This window comes from Centruroides vittatus, unplaced genomic scaffold (genome assembly GCF_030686945.1).
Source record: "Centruroides vittatus isolate TY-2023 unplaced genomic scaffold, ASM3068694v2 contig_388, whole genome shotgun sequence".
In the NCBI taxonomy this organism is placed as follows: Eukaryota; Metazoa; Arthropoda; class Arachnida; order Scorpiones; family Buthidae; genus Centruroides; species Centruroides vittatus.
In genome coordinates this window covers 982486-999949 of record NW_027122204.1, presented here as the reverse complement: position 1 = coordinate 999949, position 17464 = coordinate 982486, and the positions used below count along the sequence as shown (strand labels likewise).

Genomic DNA, 17464 nt, shown 5'->3' with positions numbered 1-17464 from the left:
AAATACACATATAACCAATATCCAGCAAGAAAAGTTTCTTGCTAGATATTCATTAATTGTATAGCATTTATAAACATCTTTATTACTGGTAATCACTTAGTATAGGTGAATATGAACTAGATATTAAATATTTTGAAATAAAAATAATGAAATTATTTATTTTTAGAAAATTTGATACATATCATATAGATGTCAATTACAACACATTTTCATTTACCATCATTTGTACAACTTGCATTAATTCTGTTATAAAAATAATTTGAGATTTTTGGAATTAAACATTTAATTCTTCTGTTATCACATAAATTTGAGAATAGTTTAATTATGTACTGTACTTGACTCGATCCTTATTGATTTATTGAAACTCAATACATTTCATCTTTAAGATGTGGTTATTGCTTGCTCGAATCTTAAAAAATTGATATTGGAATGTATAATGAAAATATTACTTAGAATGATCTTTTTCCTCTTGTAATTTACCATCAATATCTGAATTCTCATTAAAATGAATTTCTACATACATATTAGATATTCTTTTATGCCAGAGTAAATTTCCATTACAATAATCTTACAAGCAGAATAATTTTTATTTTTTATTATATAACTTCCTGCTCACTTGTCAATTATGTTATTATGGATATATAAATAGCTCCAAAACCTTTACCATGTAGTGTACATTTTACCTTTAGATCACACAAAGATTTATTGTGGTTTAATAAAGTATGTAAGAAAGATACAAGATTAAATCAAATTACATAATTTACTGTCAAATTACATAAATCTTAACATCATCATTTATTATAACCAATTAATTAATTAAAGTAAAATATAACAGTTTATTTAGTTAGCCAAAAACTATTTTTCCACAAATGTTTTTCACCTAAGACATCCTGAAAACATTTCTTGACAGATAGATATATGTTGTTTTAAACAGTGTTGTGAAGTCAGAATCAGTAAAATTCTTTTGACTGTGGTGACTCCAATCTGTTTAGGGATCGAATACACTTAGTCACTGGTGCAGTATGGGTGTTAGACACAAGTGGTTCTATGTGAAAAATTTTTCGCAGCAATCTCGACCAGGATTTGATCCTGGATCCTTCGTGGTGACATTCTGTGCTGTTTGGTCATCTGACCGGCTTTCAATGCATGAGAAAAACAATGAATGTATGTAATAGCTTGGATAAACATCATTGTAGCTCAGAGTATTAAATAATGCCAACAAAACCTTTAAATACCAGCAAATATAATTTAATATAAATACATTATGACAAACGTTTTCAATCCCAGTAGGATCTGCATCAGGTCAAAAATGTTTGATAGAATTAGAATGCTAAACGATCTAATTTTCTATTTGCTGGTACATTTTGAAGGTTTTTATTGGCATTATTTAATATTGTATAACCAGCTTTGGGAAGATTTAGTAGCTCAAAATATATATGTATGAACAGAACCTGTACTTTACTAATAAAAGATAATAGGATCACTAGATCATTTTAAGGGGAAAATGAGAAATTCTAGTCTTGTATAAAACAAAATAAAAAAAAACTATTAAAGGGGAAAAAATGATTTTCTAAAATCACACTTCTTGCCATTTTTCCAGGAACACTTCACTTCCAAAAAGAGTGAAAATATTGAAACTTAACAATAGCAAAATGTAAAAGTTTAGTATATGAAAAGAACGTATTTATATAATAAAACTATTAAAAGATAAAGTTTAATAAGCTCAGCTTGGATTCATTTTAATACTTAAGAAATATGTAATGGCAGTTTACATTATATGAAAGTACCTCATTTTTTTTTATCATCATCTCTGTCCAATAATTGTTTACAATATTTTTAAGCTAAGATATCACAGTAGAAATCTTTATTAATGCATCTGATTGTTCCAGTTTTGACATTAAAAGTACTAAGAAATTAATTAGAATGCAAATTACTTGTCTATCACCCAAATTATAATCTTAGTTATTTCAAATATTTTAATTCCAACATCATTATTAATTTTAATTTTTTTTTTTCAAATAAAACATAAAAGAGATTACTTTTTTCATTTTCAAGACAGACAAAATCTTTTTATTCTTACCAAAGATAATCTTGCTGGATAATGCAGACAATAGTTTTCTTTCCTTCCATTAAGCCAGACATTAGTAGAAGAAAAGGATGTGTAATAGCTTTTTAATGAAACTGAACTGAGATATTAGAAGTTATCAAAGAAATATACTATTTAACTAATAAAATCTGTATCCAAAAAAATTAAATCCTGCAGCTGTGTTTGTAAAAATTCGTCATTTTCTTCAATAATGAAATGAAAAATAAATAAATAAGAGATTCATTAGAACTTTGTGTGTGTGTGTGTATGTTAAATTAAGTTCATATCAAACATTCTAAATTTGATGAATTAAATACAACTTTATTTTTACAATGCTTAGGAAGTTTAGAAAAACATTAAAATATAAAAACTCAAATATCAAAAGATAAATATGGTGTTCAATACATAAAAATAGTAAAAAACAAAATCAAATTTACTTGTGCTAACATAAATTTTAGTTTTGTATTATGTGTAGTGATATAGATTTTTAAACTGTATAAAGAATTATTCACATTCTAAGAAAAACTCAATTTGGCTTTTTTTTTCCACTTCAAAAATTTGAAATCAATTAGAATTAGCCAAATAGCATTGTTCAATGATAGAATTCACTTATTCAAATATATATATATATATACATATATGTAGTTTTATTATTATTATTTTTTTTAAATATTCGCATCCAAATAGGAATGATATCTCTATCTGGAATATCTCTATACATAGGAATGATATCTTATCCTTTTCTTTGATTCAGCAGCAAGGTTTCCATCTTCTTAGAACATGTAATTCTTAATTCTTCAGCAATTATTAAAAAGCAAAGTAGATCCATGTTTTTGTACAAACTCAGTCCACAAAGAATTTTTGTCAAATGCTATTTCAATAATACTATTTATGCTTTAGTTTTTCTGACACAATTACTGCTTTGCTTTATTCTTATACCAAGGACTTTTTTACACTTCTTTTATGTATCTTCATTCTCTTTTCTTTAATATTTTCTACTACAGTAATATAAACATTGATTATTCCCAAGCAAGCATCACAAGTTTTGTTAATGCTTGCTTGGAAATGGATATACATAGCATCATTCTGCTATCATGCAGTACCTTTCACTTGCAGATTTTCATAGTTTCGTAATGAATTTTTGAGGATTTTAATTTGACAAATTGGATACTGTTTGACATTAGCAATTAGTTTATTACATAAATTTATCATCAATTAATATTTATAAACAGATGATTTTCAAAGGCATAAAAATAAATTTGTGTCAGAGTGAAATGTAATCAGACAACATTGAATGGCTTAAGAGAATATTTAAGTTTAAATTATAGTAAGTGAAACTGGAATTATATTTCTACATAAGATGATTTTATATAGAAAAAATTTTAAATATTGTAATTTAAGTGAAATTTGCTTATTCTTAAATTTATGTGAATCAGATTTAACTGAATAATAAATGCATGATACAGTTAATTATTATGTATTAAAAACCTTTTTTTTTCCTTCTTCTTTTTGAAAAACATACAAGTAACATTTCAGTCTTGAATAAAATTAGCCTCATAGATTTAATAGTAGTTTCTGTTTACTTATGGATGATAACAGGCATCATTATATAATGATTTGAAAATATCACAGCTTAAAGGGAAGAAAATTTAGTATTAATTTAGCTTCAGTATTAATAATGCTAATTAGAAATGTTGTTTTTTATTATTATTATTATCATTATTATTATTATTATTAATTAGAAATGATCAGATATTAATATTTTATTTAATATAGAATTATAAAATTTTTGTTTATTTTTTTATAAATATTGTTTGTTTAGTTATTTTTTCTTTATGGTTGCTCTGGCAGATAAAATTTTCCTCAAAATTATATAAGCACAAAGTTTGTTTTATTTGGATTTTAAAATAAAATCAGTAAAATTTTAAAAATTAATAAAACAGGTCTGCCATTTTAATAATAATCAAATTATTTCAATTATTTATAAGGCAATTAATAAATCTTTGTAAATAAAAAGGCCTGATGGAATTGGAACAGTCACCGTAGAAGAAAAAGATATGTTTGCCGAAATAAAAGAAAGACTTCGAATACTATTAGAAAATCAAATTACTCACTTCAGGTAATTTATTTCTATAAAATAATTATTCTGCTTATAACTATATGAATTCTGACTACCTATTTTCATGATGAATGAATCTCAAATACTGTGTAGTAGAGATAACAGAGACTTATCAAACTGCTATTGATATCAAAATGACATGTCTATCAACAGAATGCAACTTTATTACTATTGATAGAAGTATCATTTTGATGTCCTCAATAGTAGTTTGATAAGTTTTTGTTATCTCTACTACACAGTATTTGAGATTCATTCATTAATAATCATTGAGATAAGAAGCTCTTATATACCTATTTTTATATATAGTGAGAACATAACTTTTGTTTAATAAATGTTTTTTTCTTTCATGAAGCTGGGGTGGATTTTAGGGAGCAGTGGCCCCCATAGGAATATAAATATAAACATTGTGAAAACATTACAAACATTATTTTAAAAATAATGTTTATATTTTAATATTATTATTACAATTACTTTTTCAATTTACCATAGTGTTGATTTTGCTTATAAACTTGTATAACAATAAAATTAAACATTTATATATATATTAACATATAATGTATAAATATATATAATATAAACGTTTATATAGTGATACATTTTGAGGATTTAAAAATATTTTATGATTTCATTGATAAAATTTATTTCAGAAAATAATGTCAGCGAAGTGTATAGTACAAAATACAAAAGGATAATTAACAAAAACTAGTTAGCTTTTAGAGAATTAGTTAACTAATGAAATGATTTTTCAATTCTATGGGCAATAAGCTAGAACTTCTCTATATTAAATTTCAAAACACCTTTCTCTCTTTTTTCTAGCAAATTCTTTAATTAAATCAAATGAACTAACGTTTTTTGGCTATCTTAATTGGCCGCCTTCAGGTTAAGCATAATTGGAACATCAGTTAGAACATAAATTTGAAACGTCGAGATTTGCTTGTGTTCTTATGACGTCATTGACGGTTTTATGACGATCATTGACAGTCTTATGACGGTTTTACAAAAAATTTGAAATAAAATAAATAAATAAATACAGAAATAAACAAAATTACAATTATATGTTAAATTTAACAAACCTAATGCAAAGTAAAAATAAACATCACTTAAAACATAAAATTTAAAACTTCAAGTTTTGCTTGCATTCCTATGACATCATGGTATTACAACATTTGGAATTCTTAAACTTATACAATTTAAATAAAGAAATAAATTTGATTTAATTAAAGAATTTGCTAGAAAAAAACGAGAGAAAAGTGTTTTGAAACTTAAAATGATTTTTCATTCATGCATGTCACTAATTAGATTACAAGGCATTTGGCAACCTTAAGAGGTCTGTGAAGAGAATCTAATGATTTTTCAGTTTATATGTTAATTCAACTTGTATCATAAGACAAGATTAGAAATGTATCTGTTGTAATAGAATAATTTGCCAACTATTAAAATTAATATGAAAAACCAAATAATATATTAAATTTTTCTTAAAAGTTAATGGAAAACTCTCACTTTATTTTTATATTCTGTTATCCTTTCCTGTTTCAGCTTGTCTATCCATTTAATTAAGTTTTTTTTTTTTTTAATTAATTTAGTTAAAGTTTAGTTAATTCAGTTTTTTGTTTTATGGATGCATATTTGCATCCATTACCTAACTCAAAATTTATCAGAAATTCTTCTGCTGAAATTTGTATATGTAGTAGAATTAAATAGTTTGATATCAAAAATAGCACAATGATAGCCAAACTATACAAAAGACAATTTTATTTAGAAAGGAAAGTAAGATTTAGAATCAATAGCACATTTATTCTGATCTTAGATAACTATAAAATTTTCTTTTTAAAATTCAAATCTTTCATCTTTGCATCTTATTAAAATTAAATAATTTTTTATAGGTACTGTTTTCCATTTGGTAGACCAGAAGGATCATTAAAAGCTACATTATCTCTTTTAGAAAGAGTAGGTAAAATTTTTAATAGAATTTAATTTTCATCTTGTATATATTACAAATTCATCTTGTATATATTTTTTGTTCTTTATAATATAATTTAATCTTTACTTTATCAGAGATGAGTCTCTTCTTTATGATTATGAAATTTATTTATTACAGTAAGCAAAAAATGATTTATTGGAGCTCATTTACATTAAAAAATAATTTCCCTTATTCTTCCAAAATGTACTAGAGAAAGAAAGGATTTGGAAGTTACAGAGAAAGCATGGATGTACAAATGACATTTGAAGGGGAAAATAATTAATAGCGAAGGACCCTGAGGTCAGTGCTGGCCCAAAGATAACTTGCTGCTTAGGGGAGTAGAGTGACCACTTCCACTATGAAATGGAGGTTGTGGATGTTACTCCAGTGGTCAGGGTACAATAGAGTTAGAGAGTTGATAGGCCTCAGGTTATAAATAAAGAATTTCCAAAAGAAGATTGTGGTGTTGTCTGTAGGGAAAAGCAGACATCATACCTGATCTCAAAGGAATGTGTAGTTCTCCTGGGATGCAATCCTCACAAGCTCAGAGTCTAATTTATACAAGATTAATATTTTGAATGATGGTTGTAGTGTATGCCCTTCTAAGTTTTCTAGCCTCTATGGAGCCCCTACAGTTAGTAGAAGGTTTTAGGGGAATAAGATTGTACATCATTCAGATGTTAGATAAACAAATTTAGGTAACTTAGCTATCAAACTAGTTCACTTGTATATAGTTTTCTAAAACTATTATTCAATGTAAGTAAGCTCCAATAAAACAATTTTGTTTTCATTACTCATTTATTATATGTTGGTTAACAATATATATATATATATATTTAATTATTTCCATTTATCAAATTTAACTATACTCTACTCTGTTGCTGAGAACTTAAACAGTTACATTAAATCCTAGTACTTCAAGTCTTTTGCTTGTCAACAAAGGTCTATATTTACAGAATAAAATTTAAAACTACTAATTAAAATACTGAAAACTTTTAAACTCAGACATAATTTGTCTTAATTATAACAAATAAGAATTAATAATGGCATATGTGACATCATAATGTAAGATTATAAACTGCAGAGAACATGACGGTAAACTGATTTTTAAAAAAATATCTTATAAATCTTAAAATCTCACTTAAAATAAGAATGTGTTGTTCTTTCTTCAATGCATAAAGGATTCCATCCATGACTCATTTCGTATTGCAGTATGAAGCAAATAAAATTATTTTTTTATTTTTTTCTCCTCCAGTAAGAATTTAATCAAAATATTAAAGACTAAAATGTTTTAAAATTTAAGCTTCCTAATAGATACAAATTTCTTAATTTATATATATTTCATGAGATAAAAATAACCTAAAAACATATACATATATAGTCATTAAAGAAATGTATGTAATTTAATATTTAATAAGTTATTGTTTTAGTTTATTATATACATTAATATTTCATTTCTGACCTATGCATTATCTGAAAAAAGAATTTATAGTTTAAATTTAAAATTTATTGTAATTTAAATACTGTGATCTAATTCAAAATTTAACTGAGAATTAAAAAGCATAAATTTACAAATAAATTTTTTGCTTATATTTTGATAAGATTAGTTAATGTTTGAATTCAATTACTTATTTTATTTTAATAAGTACTTAACGATTTTCATGGTTTTGGAATTTATGCTTGTCATTACTATAAATAAATTAAATACAGTAATTATTTTTTTTAAATGTATAATAGAGTTTTTCAATAATATAGGTTTTAATGAAAGATGTGATGACTCCAGCAGCACCAGAAGAAGTAAGAAATGTCATTAAAAAGTGCCTTGAAAATGCAGCTTTAGTGAATTATACTCGAATTTCGGAACAAGCAAAGAATGAAGGTTGGAATTCTTTTTATTTAATTTATTTTGAATATAAAAAAGATAGCTAATTATTTAATGTTTTTAACTACACGTTATGATAATAGAAATTGCTTGTGTATACCATTATATACAACAAAATGTTTAAGTGCATTGCACTTTGAACTAATATTTAATATTTTAATTAATTAATTGTAGTAATTTATTAACAAAGATTCATAAACACATGCAGATAGTCAAAGGGATCAGAAATTATATCAAAGGATATTTTGATCTTTGTGGAATTGATTTTATTTTTATTTTATTTACTATTAATTCACTTTAATTTTATTGTGAAGTTGACATTAAAATGAGCAATTATTTATTGTAACATTGTCACAATGACAGGCTGCAATTTTTAATTTATTTAATTTAAAATATATGCTCTTCACCTCGTTATACTATCTTTCCCCTGTACATCATACTTTTCCTGTTAGCAATAGATGCCAGTCATCTGTCTAACTCCTTTTAGAGGAAAATTTTTGAATTGAAATAATGTGACTTCCAGAAGTATCCATTAATTAATCTGGGTCTCCTGCCACTAAGCTTTCCCTATCTGGTCTTGAATTTCATTTACCTAACATTGTTCTCAAGATTAAGGAAATACAGACAAACAGACGACAGTGGGAATTTATAGGTCTACAATTTTTTCAAAGTGCAGCCTAGTGATAATGGCAGATCAAGTAGTCCTACTAGTATTACATTGTTTTTGCTTTTGGGAATCTAGATGCTATTGTAAAAAAATTTAAGTTATAACTAAATGTATGAACTTATGAGTTGTATAAAGGTGAAACTAACATTTATACGCAATTTCCAGCAAATAACTGTAATGTTCTAACATTTTTGGCCACAGTTTAGAGGCCCTTATTTGCTGGAATTCTTGTATAGTGTTTGTTTTGTTATTGTACTGCCAGTTTTTATGAGTTGTATAAAGTAAGAATAGACCAGATAGAGATTTTTGGCCAAATACTGAACTTTTATTTGATGTTACTGTTGCCAAATACCAAATATTCTTGCCTTTATGACTATGAAATACCAAATATTTGATCAATTTCAGCTGATTTATTTGGAACTGCCTGAAACTGAAGGTTTAGACTCTGAGCCTTAGAATAATATGCAGAGCAGCATCTTCTATTCAATAATAAAGATTATATACATTTTTACTTTTAAAAAATTTATTATTGTATAATAATAATAACAACAACAATAATAATAACTCATAAAGAAGGTGGCTGTGGCCTAACTAATATAGTTAACCTGCACTGCAAAAAAATTCCACAAAAAACAAGAAACATTAAGCTATCTCTGGCAGACAGTAACCACACATTTTTAAATTTACATTCTGAGCACTTCATGGTAGGCATGCCTATGACCTAGTTCAGGACTATGTTGACAAAACTGCATCAAACTACTGGCTGACTAGGGGCTGTCTGTTTGAAGAGACTGATGGGTTCATGGTTGTCATTCAAGATCAGGTCATAAACACTAAAAACTATAGTAAACTAATCCTGAAGGATACATCATTAACAAATGGCTCTTGCAGAAAATGCCACACACTGCCAGAAACAATACAATATATAACTCCTGGTTTCAAGCTCTTAGCACAAACAGACTATTTACATAGGCATAATTAAATAGCAAATATAATATACAAAGAGCTTGCACAGAAGCACAGATTATTAAACATTCAGGTACCATACTACAAATATAATCCATAGGCAGTATTAGAGAATGACACAAAGTATACTATGACAGAGCCATAATCACAAATAAAACAATTCATCACAATAAACCTTACATCACTCTCATTGACAAATTCAGTAAGATTGCTTATATAATAATCATTTCTGTTCCAAACACTCATAACATAAAAAATGCTCACTCTTAAAAAATCAACAAGTACACACCACTTGCTTGAGAAATAAGACAGATGTGGAGGATGGATAAAGTGTTTATTGTATCTGTTTTCCTCTCTTCCTCTCTCTACCACATTTACTATAAAAAAAGTCTAGAAATATTAAACCTTAATAAAAACATATACATGGCACTACAGAAAGCTGCAATATTGAATACATATCACATTGTTAGGAAGTTTCTAGATGTTGACACATTTACTAGTAACACAACTTAATGTTACACTTGTTTGGGATAGCTATGCTTTGGCTTTAGTCTGGTATAGCACTAGGCACCAGTATCAGCTGAACATGACATTTGCAACATTATAATAATTTTTTTAAATAAAATTATATATATTATTTTAAAATAAAAATGTATACATTATGTATATGTAAAATGTAAAAATTTAAATCTTGCCATTGAGGTCTGTTGTATATTTGCAGCCCCAGCAAGTACTGTATTTAGTGAAAGATATATTATGTTCGACAAAGCTGGAAGTATTTATGACAACTAAGTAAATCACTTCTCATGAATGCAGAAGCATTAATGTTTCTTCATTAATTTATCTCTCTTGAATTGTGATTATTAATAAATAATAATTGCTCAAGAACATTTATTAAACTTATATTTGTTTTGGTGAGGAATAAATAATATTTTTAAATATCATATTTTAAATGTTATTTTCATTCTATTTTATGCTTTACTTTTTTTCCTTTTCTCTTTCTCTTCCTGAACCAGAATGAGATCATTTGACTGACTAGTTCAGCTTTGAGGAAGTATTTGGCCTGAATATTGAATATAGGTGTTTAGTTTTTATCCAAACACCAAATAATGCCAAATATTTGGTCCACCACTAATATAAAGCATGCTTATTGTCCATTACAGTATTACATATTTAATGCTTAATTGTTGTACCATACCATTAATAAGCATGGCAATTGCTTGGACTTAAATAATTTTTTTTAATACATCAGTTCCAGTTGTCATAAGTACAGATGGTTGTAAGATTGGGAGTTTATAAGTTAAGGACTGACTATAAAAAAGTGAATGCATAATACTAATAAGTTGTAATTAAATCATGTTAAATAATCATTAGAACTGGATTATATATATACTTTTTAATATTTTTTATTTAAAGTTTTAAGAATTAATTTAAATAAACTTTGTTATTTATATTAAATTAATTCATTTTCATTTTTTTTTTTTTTTTTTGAACGAAATGCTTTCACTTCTGAAAAGGAGCTGAATCAGCACCTAAACCAGGTACATATTATTGTATTTTTTTAGTTTGAAAGTGTTCAAATAACAAAAACTAACATGCTAATTTAACATTATTATATCATCTGTCATTCATAATTAGATATGAAATAATTAAGTATTTAGTAATAGGCATTCTTTGAAATTATTTTATAGTACTGTTATTAATTTTACTGTATTTTTAAACTAAATTTATGAATAGTTTTGAAAATATGTGAACTATTTTGTTTTCAAAAATGAATCAGAATTATGAATGGAAACAAACAAATTATAAATTTGTAAAAAAAATCTGGAAACAAAAATTTATAATTTATTTTCAGATTATTTTTACAATAATAGAATCTGCATAAATTGATGGTTTGCCATATATCATATGTAAAATTATAACCACTACAAATATTTTCATTACTTTTTAATTCTAAGATTTTCATATTTATAGTATATATCTTAGTATAAAACATACTAACATTGGCTGTCTTAGATCTAGGCAATGTAGGCTTTTGCCCAGGGTCTCATACCTCAGATATGCACATATACACATGGGTCCAGATGACATTTGTGCTATATGAATAGAGGGAACTGTAGATGAATGCAGACATATATGGCAAGAACTTTATTATTCTTTGTCTAACAGAGGATAATATCCACCAATTTATAGAATTTTACAAGAATCAAAGCAATAAAAGTAAGTTTTCGGTGAAAAAGACACACACAGCAGTTGGGCATAGCTGGCAAATGGGTAAAAATGCTTACCAATACTCAGGCAAAGAGACCTTGAACTACATTGCAGCCATTCACAATGTTGTGACAGGCTTATCACCAAGACTTTCTATGACTGCTAGCATTTGTGTTCATCCATAATATTTAGACGTGTGTATATGTTTATCAATATTATGTTTTGGCTAGAATTTGGAATACAATACTAACTAAAATCCAAAATTTTGTGAAATATTAAGTGTCATGATACATGCTTTGCATTATATAAACTTATTGCCTTTCAATTGTGTACTGAATAGAGCCTTAAAACTGTGACTACATAGTAGAGTGTATTCATTTAGTTATATTATTACTTTTTTAATATAAATTTAAAATAAAAATTTTATCCTTAATTTAAAATTCATAATTAAATGTGAAAATTACCCAAATCATTATAATTTATTATAAAAATCTTGTATATATGTTTATATATATATAAGTATTATGTTTTTAATATTAATTTGTGATAAAAGCTGTAAAATCTTATAATGGAAAATCATTTCTCTTCATTTTAATAACAACATGCAATTGTATATAATTCATGATTAATAGAAAACTTTTTATATGAGTTGTTATAATCTTTATATATTCTTATACTGCCATTGTTGTTGATGATGATGGATTTATTTATTTTCCTTTAAATTTGTTATTTGAATGTATAAAAAAAAAAGATATTTCTCTTATTGTTATATTTTGATGTAGATGAAAACAATGAAGAACCAGTTGAATCCAATAAAAATTTGGAAGATTTGATACATTTAGCTGAGCTATGTGTAGATTTACTTCAACAAAACAATGAACATTATGCAGAGGTTGGCAGAATATATTCAATTTTTATATATTTGTATAAATATATTTTTTTAATTAATTAGATATTTTTAATAATGGTAAATTTTATATAAGATATTTATTTTGAAATTGAAAAATATATAAAAATTAACAAATCTGATTTTACATAAAAGAATCTTCATAATAGTTGTGTAAGAAATACAGTGGCAATAAAGTTCCCAGATTGATGCAATAATCTTCAACTTTTTCTACTTTTTTTAATTAAAAATCATTTTTTTTTATTTGAATACATTTATTATACAGTAGACTTGCTTTATAGTGACTCTCAATTTCATGATTTGCCACAATATAATGATCAATAGAAAAGGTCCTAATTGTTCATTAAACTTAATATTTTACTATCAATGTAATAACTATGTAAATGGTTGAAATCTTGTTGGAGTGGCTTTCAGATTATCAAATCAACAATCCTGGAAGTAAAATCAGACTAATCTCTTAAATGAAAGTATGTGTCAATATTTAAAAAAATATTATTATTTTTTTAAATTACACTGTACATAAAAAACCATATAAATAATTTAATATTGAAATTATACTTAAGTGGAAAAAATTACACTAAGTAGACACAAAAAACTGCTACAATTTCTTTCTAGATATAACAAGAGATTCCAATAATGATAATTATAAAGTACAGTACATGCACAATCATAGAATCTTGTAACTATCATTTGATTGTTTTATTTTTCATTTTGCTGATATGACTGTCATTTAATTGTTAACGGTTAATTTATCTGGCAATATTTTTCTTTACTTTTAAAATTATATAATGTAATCTTCCCATCAAAGTTAGAAAATATTGAGAAAATTCAATGTAATGACTGGTTTTTCATAGGTTTCTTACAAGTTGCTATAAATGAATCTGCTATATCATTCCAAACATTTTTGAAAAGTGTTAGCAAAATCATTTAAAAGGAGGATATTTAAGTTGGACTGGCAATTATATTTTTCTTTGTCTTCAATATTTTGAAAGTTCTATGTGTAATTTTTATGTCGATAAAGAAGAATAAGTCAGATAGTGCAAGATCAGTTAAAGAGAACAGATAGTTGATCTCCACAACAGAAAATTTTTCATTCCAGTGCAGAATGGATAAGTTCATTATCATAGTAAAAATCAACTAATTTTTTTGAAACTATGACCTCATCTGAGAAATATTTCAATAAGCATTGGAATGTCTAGCTTGAAGCATTATTCATTCTTTTTCCTTCAGGTACATATTTTATGGATCATGTCCTTTTGTCAATAGATGATCATCAGAATAATTTTGAGCCTATATTTTTAAATGAAACTTTTAAGATCTGGAAATGAAACTTCCTGACGTTCATTTACTGAACTGCATTATAGTTGAACTGAAACCTAAGTATTCGTCTCAAAGACAAAATAGCATTAATGTTTTGTCTCTGGGTCAAATACTTAACTGCATTTACCTGGAATGAATCTTAAGAAATCAAGGTTGTTTTTAAATGAATTTTAAGTGTGAAGACAAAATTTTTTATATCTTCAATGTATTTTATTTCTAAGTTGAAAGAAGTAATTCATGTTTAATATAATTCTTTGTGCTTCTGATTATCTTAAAGATAAATTCAGCAAAGATCTTCGTTTTTTCACACACAGTTTGTCAAATTATGTTTTTTAGTAACGATTTCATCTGTCATTATTCTTAGTGACATTCAATGATCTCTTGTCACAATTTCATGTTTGTTAACAACTGTATTCATATCACAAGAAGGATGACCATCTCTTAGAAATGTAGATGTTGTTATGATTCAATCTTTAAATCATTCATACTACTCAAAGATATTGCTACAACTTAAAGTTTCATTACCACACACAACAATTTAATTTTGTATATAATGTAATTATGATTTTCATGAATTTAAAACAAAGCTTGATGTTCACATATTACTTTTTAGCAAAATAATAAAACTAAACATGAAGACAAAGTTGTTAAATTTTCATTTCATTACCTCCTTTTAGTTGTAATATGACAAAAATCAAACTTAATTGAAATAGTTTATTATGACATGTGATATTAGTGCATTTAAACTATCTAACATAAACATAACAGTATCAATCTTCAAACTTTATTGCCACACCTTTATATAATTTGACATATAACTTATTCTAAATATTTTAACATAAATATTTTCTGATATCCAAGTTCATTTGCATTATATGAAAAAAATGCTTCCAAAAAACAAAAGTAAATAATGAATTATCATTCTCTACCAATTTAGACCTCATTTTTAAAAAACTATTTTAAAAAGAAGTGTATTTAAGAAGATCAGTTAGATATAAACATCAGGATTACTTAATATTTACATAAATAAAATGAAATATTCTGATATTAAATAATATGAATAACATTTCACATAAAGTTAAATGAAAGTAAATGCATCTAGATTTACTGGAATATTTTAATATAATAGCTCTGACATTTTTGGCTATTTCTATCTGTCTACAAGACCCATCATTCATAATGTATTAAGAATATAAGAATTCTTTGAAAGAACAAACAAAATTCAGAACTAAGTAACTTATAAACAAAAACCTATCATATTAATTTGAAAAAAATTAACATTTATGTCTAGTAAAACCTTTCTAAAATAGAAACCTGCCTAAACAGGAAAAAAAAATCTTCGGAAAAAGCACAATTTTCTAAGTCACTAAACTAGTGAATATGGAAATAGAAGTTTTTGGCTATGAAGTATTTAACTTAACCTGGATAAAACAGGAAAGATTCCACTTGTAGATAAGTAAGTAAATTTATCTTCAGATATAAGGGTCAACACAGAACATGACAAACTATTCCAAGAATGATTTCAAACTTTTTGTCGGAGAAACAATGATCACATGTCAAGAGGGCATACAGACACAAGATCATTTTAATGATAGTCTTTGTTGGAATTAACCAATAAGCAGAATTGATTACTTTAAGAATCAAATGAGTTTCTGAGAATCAAGTTCTCAAATACAAACAATGAATGTAATTTGTGAAAACAATGTACAAGGAAAGCATCACCAAATTCCTTGTGCTGCTCTTCTTGTAAGTTCTACTTTCATTTAACTATTTGGCATCTTGTCATAAAAATTATTTATCATTAGTGTTTTCTTCTGTAAATTGTCTGCTTCAAGTTCTATTAATACAAAGTAGAAGCAAAAAATAAAATTTAAATTGAAGTTAATTCTCAAATTTTAGTAATAAAAATGACTTTTTACTTTGTTCATCTTCATTTGGTAAATATTCTTCATACCATATGAAATAAAAATATTACCAAAATTTAATAAACATTGTTAAAATATCATGTATAATATTAAATAACAAAAAATATATATTTCATTATATCATTACATCATTACAATTACTTTTATTTAAGTTTAATATATATAAATTATTACTTTATTTATCGTATTTTTCATACAGAGAAATTATGATATAAATAACAAATTTCTAACAACTATTTAACTTTTGAATAATTTATATTATTTAACTCTCAAAAAAAATATACAAACATTTACATATTTGATAGCAAAATCATAAAAAAAAATTATTTAAAAATAACTATGATTATTATTTACAATGGTATCTTTTATGTCATTGAACAGAATTAAATATGATTTTATTTTTGAAGAAAAGCATTCAGATAATAAGTAAACAAACACTAATTGATTTCTTTCAGACTAGTTAGTTTCTTGATAGTGGCTTTACCTATTTCTAGACCAAATTTCACAATAAATTAATTTATAGTTTACAAATAGTCAGAAAATATCTGACATTTTAAAATAAAATAATCACTAAAATTACAAAAATACCATTAAAATCTGTACAGATTTTACAAAAAACAATAATTAGTTAACATAAAACTAGTTATTGAATATATTAATAAATTATACAGAGATAATACAAATATATATAAGATGAACAAAATTGTTATTTTTAAGGAAACTAATAAAAAAAATATCTAAAGTAATTTTTTCAAAAATTTATTTCTTGATTTCTTTAACAATCGTTTATGTATTATTTATTACCAAATTAGGTAACAAAAGGTTTAGAGATAACACTATGCTTATCAAATATATATTTCTTAATTTTGTGAATGTATTTCATTTTTTAAAACATTAAAGAAATGAATAAATAAATTAGTCACATTATATTTGTTATTTATATTTCATGTTGTTATGTATATTAATATAAGTTTTAAATTTTATTAACTAAAAATTTCTATTTTTATTAATAATATAAATAAGTCCACATTTTCTTAAAAGTTTCACAAATGGTGTATTCATTTCTTGTCAATTTCTTGTGAAAAATTATTGTAATAAATTAATATTGGGAAAAACAATACAAAATTTTACAATTATAATTACATTTTTAAATTATTTTTTATTTGTTTGTTAAAATTATTGATTTAATTCAAATATTTTAATGTTTTAAAGTAAAATTGTTTTAGGATCCAATTATTGTGGTTCAGTTCCAAATGAACAAAATGCTTTATTTGAAACCTTAAATAATTGCAGATGTAAATTTTCAAGTTAATCGTTCAGAATGTTTCCAAACGTTATTGATAGTATTCAGACATTTCAAATGCAAGTTAAAATCTTAAAAAATTCTCTTAGGGACCAGATCACAAAACTATTTATTAATC

At 25.0% G+C, this 17464-nt stretch overlaps 1 protein-coding gene across 1 annotated transcript in view; it reads left to right on the top strand.

Moving 5' to 3' along the window:
- Cadps (calcium-dependent secretion activator 1) overlaps window positions 1-17464 on the top strand; it is a 119766-nt gene that overhangs the window by 73052 nt on the left and 29250 nt on the right. Inside the window, 5 exon segments of the mRNA XM_067270864.1 lie at window positions 4104-4205; window positions 6089-6152; window positions 7921-8044; window positions 11198-11221; window positions 12674-12783. Coding sequence (XP_067126965.1) covers window positions 4104-4205; window positions 6089-6152; window positions 7921-8044; window positions 11198-11221; window positions 12674-12783 — 424 coding nt within the window.